Genomic DNA, 13,545 nt, shown 5'->3' on the forward strand with positions numbered 1-13,545 from the left:
AGCGCAGGAGATGCAGATAACATGATCTTGACCCTTAAGAAACTTAAATTAATGCTGTCACATAACAAATCTGTTCAAATATAAAATTAAATGGAATGCTAATTACTACATTGAAATAAAAATGTAAAGCCTGTACAAATATTATAAATCGTGAATAGAAATAATTGGGAATCATGTAAAAAATTTAAATTAAATAAAAACAGTGCACATTTCATTTATCTATTATAACATTTAAGTCGTTTTGTTCGCTTGGCTGTTTCCTTATAAAAGTCCAAAAATTTGTCAAGTTTTTCGTCAGGTGTCTTTTTAATTATATGATGTCATTACATTGCTGTCTTGCCGCCAGCCAATCGCTGCATTGCTGATCGTGGGTTCGAGTATCGATACATAACCCCTTTTAAACCAACCAGATAGCATAGAAACAAGCGTGCTCCCAGTAACAACTAGACAGCTTAGGAACAAGCTTGCTACCAATAACAACCAGATAAGTAAGGCACATAATCAGTATGATCACAAAAGTTTAGCACAAGCATTTCACTGAAAACGAATAATAAGTCTAAGAAAGACGGAAAGCCTTAGCAAGCATGTTGCCAATAATCTGAGAGCATGAAAGGAACTTAGTTTAGCTTCCTGAAGACATTCAGAGATGAATTGAGAGCGAAATATAGCCAGCTGGGACGTGGAGCTTGATCTCTTAATCCGTGTTCCTGTAGGGAGTGAAGATCCTATCTAACTTGTTCTTAAGTCAGTCTTATAACTCATGGAGTCCATATCAATAATATAGCAATGCATGAAGCGATGCTACTTCTGAATCAGGCACTTGTGATCAATGTGCGAAAACTTGCACTTACCCCATGGCCCCTTACTTACAGCTCACCAGAGTGATCTCTCCCGGTTTAATGCACATTACAACAGCTATTATATCAAGTGAAAAATAATGTTGAGACATGTTAATGCAGCGTCAAGCGTGTTGCCGGTAACACAGATAGCAGTGGCGGGCCGTGCATTTTACACCTAGGCCTTCAGTGGCGTCCTACATGAATTAATCCATCTCTTCATACCATCATAATGATGCCACGGCTATATAAACCATAAATATGACACAGCAATGCAGTATAACAGGGCACTACATAACAGACAGGTATCTTATGTAGCGAGAATGAATGCCATTACCAAAGAAAGAAACCCAATTAACAATTGCGCAACACATCATCTGTAGCTGAAGCATTAACCTAACAAAATGACACAAATACAGTCCATCCGATGTTCTTACAGACATTTATTCACCCAAACGCATTTATACCTTACAGATAGCATTGGTATAAAACAAATAAGGTGATTACATGTGTTTTAAAGTTGACCTAACAATTAGGCCAGCAGAGAAGGCTTTGCTGGCCCTGAAGGCCCACCACTGACAGATAGTATTGCACATTGCCAACTAAACAACTAAATGAGCCTAAGCAACGCGGATAGCCTTAGCAACATGCATGTTGCCAATAACTGAGAGCATTAAAAGGAACTTAGCTTGTGAAGATGTTCGAGAGAGTGAAACATAGCAGCTGTGACGAGGATCTCTTGATATCCTTCTTGAGGATAAAGTTCCCCTCTGGACTTGTTCTTGAGTCGGTCACATAACTCGTGGAGTCCATGTCAATAATGTAGCGAAGCGAAGTAATGCTAACTCTGTCACTTCCGAATCAGGCAGCTTATGATCAATGTGGTAAATTCACGTGTTCAAGTTAATGACTTGAATGAAACAGAGGTCCATTGTAGAAACGAATTCCACTCGCTAAATTCCCAATTCCTAGTGATGATGGTGTTTTGCCTGCTGAATTCGCCATTTAATTAGCTATTGAGCAACGCGAAGCTGGTGATAATACTGAAGGACCTTAAATATGAGTGCTGTGATAGGTGTTGCATCCCTATAGGTAGACGTGGATCATCTGAGAGTCAGCTGATGCGAGCTTGACTAACGTGACCTGCCAGAACTGACGCTGACACTAGATTTATTTACTATAAAATCATGACGTACAGTAGACACAATTCAATAGGTAGCATTTACACTTCTGTTTATTTATATGCTCATTCTCATTAAATCTTGGTTTCCAAACTTTAAAACATGAACATTTTAAAAGGTTTCCATCAACAAATTGCTTTTTTAAGCACCAGTAGCAAGGTCTGAGGTGTCGGTGAACATCTACAAACAATTTTACTTCTTTTTTTATTTATAATTTCCAAAACAGGGCTTAAAATTTCATTACCACAACAGCCTGAAAAATACCATTATGAAAGCTAATACATTTTCACATTTTTAAAAGTTGAATATTAACAGTCATGTACAATTTCTTGAAACTATGAAATAATACATATTTAAAAATTAAAATGTTTATTTGATTTTGACTTTTTTCTGTCATTACCACAATGGCAATTGTAATTTATCTAATAATTTTTATATTTTATATTTTTTATATTTTATTGAAATCTGACATACAGTATTTTCAAAATGATGTGGTTAAACCCGAAAGAACATAATATATATTTTTCACATGCATTTAAAATCAAAATACAAATTTTTCATTTATTAAATCAACATAAAATTAATACCTGTTGCAGTAATGATACCTAAGTTGCGGAAATGAGAACTTCAGCAGAAAATGCAATAAAATACAAAAATAATTCATTAATATGTTAAAATTGCTATTTGAGCATATTTGTTTATATTAGTAAATTACATGTTTTATATTTAAAATCTATTTTAAAAAACTATTGCACATTGCATATTTAGATATTTGGATTTAGGGATTAATTGTAACCTGTAATCCTAATAAAAATTATTTTTATATAAAAAAAGACTTAAAATCACAAAACTCCAATTTAGATTTTACGTAGTGTAAACATTATCGTAAACTGTGTCCATTCTGCTCTGGAATAGTAATGTTGTCTGCCATAAACATCCACTAATTATTGCAGTTAAGAGACTGTAAGTGCAGGTGTAGAAAGGAAAAGAAAAGAAAAAAGAAAAGAAAAGAAAAGCTGAGGCGACGCATTGAGTCACAGGGATGATGTCATCGTTTTCTCTTTTTTTTGTGCTTTGCTCTTTTAGATGTGACCTTCTTGCCTACTCCAGCTCTGACCTACCGCACCGTCGGAGGCATCTTGGACTTCTACATGGTGATGGGACCCACTCCAGAAGCTGTGGTTCAGCAGTACACTGAGGTGACCATTAGATTTTCTTAAGCCATTTGAATATTTGTTTTAAAATGCATTTGCATGAAATGTAAAATAATTTTCTCTTGGTTTGTGCATTTTGTTTGACAGATGATCGGCCGCCCGGTTCTTCCAGCCTATTGGTCGCTTGGATTCCAGCTTTGTCGTTACGGCTACTCCAACGATGCAGAGATCGCAGATCTTTACAGAGACATGAAAGCTGCTAAAATTCCTTATGTAAGAAATATCATTATTTAGTGTGCGCATGTGTGTTTTTCAGTCTCAACATTTTTGTATATTTTTTTGACAGGCAAACCATCAAATAGTAAAAAAATATTCCATAGAATTTTGTTTGGGCCTGTAAATAACCGCCTAGCGACTGCATAGCAACCACTCACAAGATCCTACATCATGCTCCCAGCATCTGCAGAATTAAATGTTTCAAACCAAAGCATTGCTAAGTTTTCACTAAATTACTCAATCACCTTGGAACTTCACATTTAGGTTCAATGATCATAATATTTGGCCTTTGATCCCTCAAAGGATGTTCAATATGCAGACATTGACTATATGGAGAGGCAGATGGACTTTACGCTGGACAAAGTGAACTTCAAGGGACTGCCTGCTCTGGTGGACAACATGAGGGCTGAGGGGATGCGCTTCATCTTCATATTGGTGCGAACAATTCTCTATTACTTGGAAAAATGAAGTTGTTTCTATAAAATGGTAAAAGATGTTGTAATGTAAATAGAGCTTATACATATAGATCGATGTACAGTATGCTGTTCTTGTTCTGTCTAAGAACATGCAGTGAAATGTATTCTGTACCAAAACTACATGCTTTATTTGTTTGTGCGCTTCAGGACCCGGCTATAGCAGCCAATGAGACAAAAGGCTCCTACCCTGCATTTGATACCGGGTTTGAAACAGACATTTTCATCAAATGGCCTCCCGAGCTCAGCAATGACATTGTGTGGGGAAAGGTATGACAAACACAAGAAGAACATACGGTTGCAAGAAAAAGTAAGTGAATCAGTTAAATTTTCTGGTTTTCTGCATAAATTGGTCATGGAATATGATTTGATTTTCACCAAAGTCACAAAAATTGATTATCCAAAAGTTGATAAAACACAAACAGTCATCATCTTTCATGTCTTTATTGAACATACCCATTAAACATACAAAGTGATGGGTGAAAAAGTAAGTGTAACACTAGGCCTCTGCTAAATTGCCTTATATTAATACCCAAACAGTGTCAGTGTGTATTCACAAGCAGCATTAGCTGATGTGAGCCATGCCTCGCAAAAAGAGATCTCAGAAGACCTACGATCAAGAGTTGTTGATATGCATGTAGCTGGAAAGTGTTACAGAGTAATCTCAAAGACTTTAGATATTCATCAGTCCACAGTTAGACAAATTGTCTATAAATGGAGACGATATTGTGCTGTGGATACACCCAGCCAAGGCTCAACGCAGAATGCTCAATGAGGTGGAAAAAAACCCTAGAGTAACAGGGATTTGGGGCTACATTGCTTGCTCTGGACCTGGACCGCTTGCCATTGTGGAGGGGAAAATTAATTCCCAAATTTATCAGGATATCGTACAGGATAATCTCAATGTGGCTGTGAAGCTCAGAAGAAGCTTGGTCCAAAATGACTCCTGGACGTTGTGCAGGTCTAATTCACAGCTACAGGAAGCGCTTGCTTGAGGTTATTGCTGCCAAAGGTGGTTCAACCATGGGTGTGTTCAATAAAGACATGAAAGATCATGACTGTTTGTGTTTTATCAGCTTAGAAATATTTTGTTTGTTGATATTTGTGACTTTGGTGAAGATCAGATCACATTTCATGACCAATTTAGGCAGAAAACCAGGAAACTAAAAAAATGGTTCACTTACTTTTTTTTTGCAACTGTATATTGATTCAGAGTTTTTTGACAGTATATTTTTCTCTGCTCTGCAGCACTTCATGTTCTGCTGTACCTCAAACTCTGTAGCTTTTAAAACATTGGTTTGCTTGAGTTGTGATTTAAGTATAATATGATTATCAACAGTACACAACAGGAAATGCCTGACAGAATGATAATAAAGAAAGTTTGTGTAACCCCTCTGGTCCTAACCACTCTGATCCAAGCAGGACTCGAACGCAGGTCGCCAGCATGGGTGGCAGGCATGCTAACAAAGACACTAAAGACCACAGAGTCTAGCGTGCCTCTTGAGATCAAGGGAGTGAGGTTTACCTACACAGCTCACACTGGCTGGCCTCCGTTACACTCACCCTGCTCCAAGCAGGAATCGAAACGCGGTCTTTGGAGTCCTTGTTAGCGTGCACACCTCTCCTGCTGGTGACCAGGGTTCGAGTCCTGCTCAGAGCAGGGTGGTTCAGACCGGAGGGGTTGCATTTGCTATTGCTTTTACAAAAAGCATACAGCGGCCAAAAGTACATAATCGATCATAACTCCCAAACCGTTAGGCACAGTGCCTCGTTGGAATCCTTTGCCCAAGATGGACAAAATGCATGCCTTGGATTCGCTTGTCGACCTGGTGAAATTTTGGGGTATTTTAGATTTTTTGAAAAATCTTCTTTTGCGAACTAGTCCTTTTTTGTCCGGTTTTGGCCTAATCGCAACCAAACCAGTTCAGTAAGATTCTCTGGAGTCTCTAAGGGGCACTAAACCGTTCATAGTGCGCGGAGCTAGTTTTACTATAATGCCTATAGCTCAACAACGGAATAATATATTCACCAAACTTGGCACACATGAGTAAGAGCTCATTCTGTGGTTGCATGAAAAATGCGGCAACTGTCCACTTGGTGGTGCTATAACATGGAGAAAAAAAAAAATGGCTTTAACTCGCTCAATTTATTACACGCGCCCACAACGTTCATATCGCATGGTAGAACTCCTCATTCTGAGCAACTTGTCAATCGAACCTTCATCAAACATTATTTCAAAATCCAAGTTTAGCGAACTAGTCCTAGGCTTTTGGCTCAACCTTGATAACTGTTAAAAAGCATTAAAACAAATATATTTCCTTTGTACATTATTGGTTGTCTTTTCCCTCTATGACATACGTGTTTACATGGTTACTAAAGAAAGCACATTACTTTTTTCACATTGCTTTAAAAGCCTTAAAGCGCTTGAACCCCGATAATTGCTATTTGCAGCTATATTTATTATTTTAATTTTAATATCATGATACCAATTTCCATAATTCTCTCAAACAGGATAGATGTTTTATAGTGAAACAAACCAAATGATACCAAAAAACAGCACATAACTTATCAGATCCATTGCTAATACTTTGTTCTGCTCTTTGTGCTGTTGTTTTCCCCCCAAAACTGATGTTACTTCTTAGAAGATGATGTCATTATGTTTTTGTATGCTGCATTCCGCAAGTCCTAAACTGGAAGACAAATAAGTCAACCCATATTTCAGTGAGAAGTTTAATCTGACGTCATCTGTAGGTTGGTGATGAATGAAACAGAGTTCTATTGACTGAATTGTATTCAGAATTCAGAGTTCCGAGTTAAATGAGGTTAAAGCGGGAAACTTCATTAATGTTCATATACAACATTAGTTGAAGAGATTTGGTGATTTGTTTGGAGCATTTTGATTAGAGAACCTGATGTTTTAAGACATATACGGTATGATGAGAACATGTACTGAAAGCAGGAATGATCCTTTAATTTTAGACGAAAGCACTGATTTTAGCGGTTGTTTCTGTGTGTTGTAGGTGTGGCCTGATTATCCCAATATTACTGTGGACAATTCTTTGGACTGGGATACTCAAGTAGAGGTATCTGCTTCTCTCTTTTGTTCTGTTTCATTGTCTTTCTCTATATGTCGCTTTCTTTCTCTTTCTGTCTCTCTTTAATCAGAGAACTGGCCATCTTTTCTCTTGTTCTCCTATATATCATCAGTACAGTGGGCTATAATTGCAAAAGCAGTCAAGAGAGATGATCGTCGATACTATCAACCAATTAGCATGCAAAACACACACCGTCAGCCAATGAGCACATACTAGTACTATATCACCCACTGCATGTAGTAAACAAAGAACACATAAGAAGAGAATCAGCACATTACTATTTAAACGGATACGAGTAATATCCAATATTCACCTTGTCTAATCTAACGTTTCTTTCGTTTAAACTTTCAGCTATTCAGAGCTTTCGTGGCGTTCCCTGATTTCTTCAAGAGCAGTACAGCAGAATGGTGGGCACAGCAGATTAAAGACTTTTACAACAACGTCATGAAGTTTGATGGACTTTGGATCGTGAGTGCTTTGTTTTTTGAACATTCCATGAATGTAAGTCTTTTTGTGATTTTAATCTTCATTTTATGTTGGATCAGTCTGAAAAGACATACCAACAAACTTCAGAATAGTCTGAAGGTCTGACCTGAGTTTAGTGACTCTAGCTTTAAAGCTCTAGGAGAAGTTAGTGTTGAGAATTTTAGTCTCAGAAGAAGAAGTAGTTTAAATAGCATTACAGTAAGTTGGCTTTCTCAAGTGTCTCATGTTGTTTGAGGACATCTGTGCCATCACACGCCATTGTTGCTTCTAAAACAACACATTTAATTATAACCGTTACAATGAAATACCTCTAAAATTGAGAAAAATTACAGATTTATAAGAATGTTGTTGAAATCCCAACAAGGACATTGATTCAGGAATACATCTTACTTGACAAAGTCATGGTGAGCTGTCCAAGAACAAGTGAAGACTTAAAGGGTCATCGAATGCGAAATGCACTTTTACATTTTGTTTGAACATAACTGTGTGTTGGCAGTGTGTGTACACAACCACCTTATAATGTAAAAAATCCACCCAGTTTTTTTTTTTTATGTACTAAAATCTTTACCCCTTTCTCAAATCAAGCCGTTATTAGCTTCTTGTCTGTGTGATTTCACACAGACCCAGGCCCTCCCACGATAGTTTGATTGACAGTAGTGTTTCAGCACAGACTGGACTGGTGTTTTAGCTTAGACCCGCCCTGAGTAAGCTGTCATCAGTCCGCCATTGTTTCTCTGCCGGAGCAGATGTAGACAAGAATGATCCTAAGTGATTGAGGTGTTCTGTTGTTGGATGTAATAATGAACATAGCAGTCATCGTTTACTCCCGACATCTGAGCCGCTGAAGACGCAGTGGATTACGTTTGTTTTTGAAGGGAATGCGCCCCTGATCTACATAAATGCATCTATGTTTGCGCAAATCATTCGTGATCCAGCTTCACCTACATAAGGAGTATAAGGTTTTTTAATGAATCTTTGCAAATCGCCTTCCCTAATAATGTGCTAATTAGCCAGTTTCACGACGAATGCGGCTAAAGTAAACAGTCCCTCAGGGAGGGGCGGGGTCAGCAGAGCTCATTAACATTTAAAGGTTCTGTTGTTGGATGTAATAATGAACATAGCAGTCATCGTTTACTCCCGACATCTGAGCCACTGCAGATGCAGTGGATTACGTTTGTTTTTAAAGGGAATGTGCCCCCGATCTGCCTAAATGTGTTTATGTTCACGCGAATCATTCGTGATCCAGCTTCACCTCCAGAAGAAGTGAGTATACGTTTTTTTTTAATGAATCTTTGCAAATCATCTTTCCTAATAACGTGCTAGTTAGCAAGTTTCATGATAAATGCGGCTAAAGTTTACCGTCTCTCAAAGAGCGGCTCGGAAGAGAGGGGCGGGGTCAGCAGAGCTCATTAACATTTAAAGCGGCATGCAAGAAAACAGCTTGCTCTTAAAATAGCTGTTTTAGACAGGGTGAAAAGGGTGTTGTTTTACACTACCATTGAGAAACTTTAACCAAAGTATGTTATAGACTTTTCATTAAGACCCTAAAGAATCATATCAGCTTGTGGAAAATGGCCATCTGATGACCCCTTTAACATAACCCCATTTTTACACTCATTTGCATATCACCACTGTTTTTTCCTTTGGATTCATTGGATGATAACACTGTCACTGTGTTTTGCTTTCTGAAGGACATGAATGAGCCGGCCAGTTTCGTGCATGGCACCGTCGGAGAGAAATGCCTAGGGGATCCCGCTTTGGAAAACCCTCCATACATGCCCCGTAAGTTCGTATGAGTGTGTCCTGTAATGTGTACTTGGCAACAGATATTTTACAACACAGTGGTCAGCATTTCCTGGGCTTGCCCCCAACTAAAGATTTGTTTAGTCGACCGGTAGCAGGGTTGCCAGGCTTTCACAACAACACCTACCCAATTGCTACTCAAAACTTGCCCATTCACAATTTGGGGAAGGTCCCCCAGTAAAAGTTGCATTCTGGGGGGTAAAATCTGCTTTTTTTTTTGTGGGGTTCCACTGGTAAAATGCACATTCCAGGAGCCAAATATCACATTATTGTGGTTTATTCAGCCTGGGGACATGAAAAACAACCCATAGCAACAGTGTTAAAGTAGCTTAATTTGGCAATACTGACTGGTAGTCATTCAGTTAAGCCATTAGTTGACTACTATATACTGGGAGAGGGAACTAAACCATAATAAGCCTTTAATATATAGCCTTTTCTACACGCAAGTGCACGCATAAAGCTTGATGCAAAGCACTGGCAAACGTAATGACTATGAATGTATCAGAGAAAATAGCAAGGAGATATTCTAATTATTTCATAATCAGAGAGTATTTGTTTTAGATTTGAATTGTAGACATTTCAAGGTTTCTGTAGATAAATTTCTCATGTCTGAATTTTTGTGATGTGCTCCAGTTCACAAAGACAGAGACAGCAGAAAGCGCATCCTGTTTGTTTACGTTATTTTCCAAAAGCACAAGATTTAGTTGATATTAAAAGTATACACAAATAAAAACACCTAAAAATGTGCCAAATAACACACATTTATCTAGGTTAATGTCAGGGCGAGCGGCCATGTAAAGTTGCTACTACTTAGTAGAATTACTTATAACAGGGGTGCCCAACCTCAGTCCTGGAGGGCCGGTGTCCTGCAGAGTTTAGCTCCAACCCCAATTAAACACACCTGAACCAGCTAATCAAGCTCTTACTAGGCATACTAGAAACTTAAAGGCAGTTGTGTTGAGGCAAGTTGGAGCTAAACTCTGCAGGACACCGGCCCTCCAGGACCGAGTTTGGGCACCCCTGACTTATAGCATTATAGCACCTTGGACATCCCGAGTTCGGATCCCGTTCCCCTCTCTCACTCCCACTTTGCTGCCTGTTTGCTCTTTACTGTTCAATAATAATAAAGGATAAAAAACACCAAAAGTTGCTACTACTTACATGTTTCAATTTTAAATAATAAGCCATGTTTGAGGTCGATGAATGATAGGCGAGCATTTGGATGATTCTATTCTCGTCTAAGCCTCTTCTCGTTGACTATTAAGCAGGCAGCCCTAACATTTGCACCTGTATTTAGCACTTTCTGTCCAAAATAAACCTGCCGTACGTATGTGTGTGCCTTTTCCCAGCTCTGGAGTCCATGCACAGAGGCCTGAACCATAAGACTTTATGCATGAACAGCGAGCAGATCCTGGCTGATGGCACACGCGTCAAGCATTATGATGTCCACAACTTATATGGCTGGTCTCACACGAAACCTACTTATGAGTGAGTTTTCTAGTCCTCTATATTCACTTCTATATTTATTTCTCAGTTGTTCTGGAATGAGTTTTAATTGCTGTGTGTGTTTATGTGTGTTTCACAGTGCTTTGCTTAGTGCCACTGAAAAGAGAGGTGTCGTAGTTACCCGTTCAACATATCCATCTAGTGGTCGCTGGGCAGGACATTGGCTGGGAGACAACTACTCCGCCTGGGACCAGCTTCTCAAGTCCATCATAGGTATGATGGAGCTGATTATTTGGTGGTTTTCGAGAAGATAAGCATTGCTATTGCTCATATTTAGCACTCAATATTTTCAGTATTCACTAAATTCACTAAATCAGCATATTAGAATGATTTCTGAAGGATTATGTGACACTGAAGACTGGAGTAATGATGCTGAAATTTCAGCTTTGATCACAGGAATAAATAATTCATCCTCCTTCATTAAATCATGGTGTATTTTGTTGGACAGCTACTGTATCTACTTTACAGTTCAGTGTATAAACTGAACATCTGTTGACAAGAAAACCAAACTCCCTCTTTTCAGGCATGATGGAGTTCAGCATATTTGGCATCCCTTACGTAAGTGTCTCTCTCGTCCTGCCTCAGCACTTGCTGCTGATTTTTACTTGTGCTTTAGTTCAGTTGGGTGCATCCCAGCTAAGTTTTTTGGTTCCCAGAATGTTAGTTTTATGGTTTGTTTTTGGTTAGCCAGGAAAGTTTTCTCCCAGAATGTTATTGTAATGTTAACAAAACATTAGTATAATGTTCTCAGAACATTAGTTTTTTTTGTTTAACATAATGTTAAAATAACACTGTCAGAATGTTAGTTTTTGGTTTCCAGACGGTTATTTTGTTAAGGCTTGTTTTTGGGTAGCCAGGAAATTTTCTTAACGGAAACAGAATGCTAGTTTTTGGTTGGTATAACATTATTCTAACATTATTTTAACGTTCCCCTAACCTCTTTACTCCGATATCATTTACTCAGAACGTTATTTTCTGGTTGCGACATAATAACCTAATAATAACCATTAGGGAACCATTTTTAGGTTATTAAAAATAACCACCCTGCAACGTTATTTTATAGCTGCAAAAAAATAATAGCTAAAAAGAACGTTACTAGAATGTTATTTTTTGGTTCTCAAAAAATGGTAGGGGAACATTATGTGTTTGCTGGGACTACACTAGTATGCAACCATTACACTGACTCTAGAGTTTATTTATTAAAGTTTTGGAGTTGGCTCTTGTGGTCCAGTTTTCACAGAGATCTATAGTTATATTTCTCTCTATGTCTTCTTTTTCTCTTCTGACTCTCCCTTTCCGCGTGTGTTCCAGACCGGTGCTGATATCTGTGGCTTCTTTAACCCTGCCCAATACGAGATGTGCCTGCGTTGGATGCAGCTTGGAGCTTTCTACCCGTTCTCCAGAAACCACAACACCATAAACATGCCAGTAAGAACACACATGGCACCTTTTTATGGACAGATTTAAGATTTTTGGATCAGTGTTTAAGGGATAGTTCACCCAAAAATGAAAATGCTGTCATTTACTCACCCTCAAGCTGTTCCAAACCTGTATACATTTCTTTGTAAAGGAAGATATTTTTTATATTTTCTTCAGAAGTGCTGAATGATTGTAATCTGATTAGTTTTTTGTGACTTTTCGCAGAGGCAGGATCCCGTGGCCTGGGGACCGGAGTTTGCTGCTATCTCTCGTGATGTGCTGAATATTCGCTACACCCTCCTGCCGTATTTGAACACACTGATGTACGAAGCTCACGCTCACGGAAACACTGTGGTCAGACCTCTGCTTCATGAGTGAGTGTCCTCCAGTATGTTTTGTAATTTTCATAGCTGTGCGATATGGCTGTATATTAGCACGGCTGTAGGCCGAATGCCATAGGTAATCACAATGTGCTGATATACAGTTACGAGTGTGCTATTGCATTTATACAACACTTAGACGGCACGAGTGTGTAAGTAAATTCAGTGTCAGTAAATACCCTCATTTGCGACAGAACTACTTCCTTCTGCCACGGATTTAAATCTTAAGTTGACAGACCCTTTCTCAATACCAAATATGGCATATTAATTATGTAAAACAATATTTATTGAACAACATTTAAATGAACACAAGAGCCATTATAAAGAACAATAGAAAATAAACACGAGCAAACAATTCAGTCAGACGTACAAAAGCAGGATTTACGTTAAATATAGCCTAAATATAAATGTATTAAAGTTAACATAGCCCCTAATCCAAATCTGTTTGCTCTGGAGCAGGTAATAGATTAATAAGAGCAAAGATTGCCTCTTTCATACATCCAAAATGAATTATAGCTCACGTTTAGGCTCAGCCTCAGACGTCACACCTACAGACCGCTGGCTGAACTCTCTGAGGCATATGGCACACTAAACTGGAAACACTTTAGGAGTCTCGAAGTCGTCATCTGATTGGTTGAATTCTACAGGATTTCCGGGAGACGTGCATGTCTCGATCTTAAATAAATCTGTCGTGGAACTAAATCCCTCGTGAAAGAAGAAAGCCATCGTGTTTACAAATGTGACAATGAGCGTGTGTCAGGATCAACTAAATGCTGGATTTTCAAAAGTATATTTTTATCCAAAGCTATATATAATATATATATATAATTATATAATTGTTATATATGAATTAATGAATGAATGATGCATATATATATATATATAGCGCTTTATTGTGTATTGTTGTACACCCAAAGCGCTTTACAATCATGTGGG

At 38.3% G+C, this 13,545-nt stretch overlaps 1 protein-coding gene across 1 annotated transcript in view; it reads left to right on the plus strand.

The window, feature by feature from the left end:
- Positions 1–13,545, plus strand: part of LOC107687769 (sucrase-isomaltase, intestinal-like) — a 74,696-nt gene that overhangs the window by 49,471 nt on the left and 11,680 nt on the right. The window contains exons 31-42 of the mRNA XM_016485225.1: positions 3,104–3,216; positions 3,319–3,444; positions 3,751–3,882; positions 4,071–4,190; positions 6,941–7,003; positions 7,367–7,483; positions 9,193–9,283; positions 10,654–10,792; positions 10,890–11,023; positions 11,334–11,368; positions 12,122–12,238; positions 12,455–12,603. Coding sequence (XP_016340711.1) covers positions 3,104–3,216; positions 3,319–3,444; positions 3,751–3,882; positions 4,071–4,190; positions 6,941–7,003; positions 7,367–7,483; positions 9,193–9,283; positions 10,654–10,792; positions 10,890–11,023; positions 11,334–11,368; positions 12,122–12,238; positions 12,455–12,603 — 1,336 coding nt within the window. The remainder of the gene's footprint in view (positions 1–3,103; positions 3,217–3,318; positions 3,445–3,750; positions 3,883–4,070; positions 4,191–6,940; positions 7,004–7,366; positions 7,484–9,192; positions 9,284–10,653; positions 10,793–10,889; positions 11,024–11,333; positions 11,369–12,121; positions 12,239–12,454; positions 12,604–13,545) is intronic.

Source organism: Sinocyclocheilus anshuiensis, unplaced genomic scaffold (assembly GCF_001515605.1).
Source record: "Sinocyclocheilus anshuiensis isolate Anshui unplaced genomic scaffold, SAMN03320099.WGS_v1.1 scaffold497, whole genome shotgun sequence".
Classification (NCBI taxonomy): Eukaryota; Metazoa; Chordata; class Actinopteri; order Cypriniformes; family Cyprinidae; genus Sinocyclocheilus; species Sinocyclocheilus anshuiensis.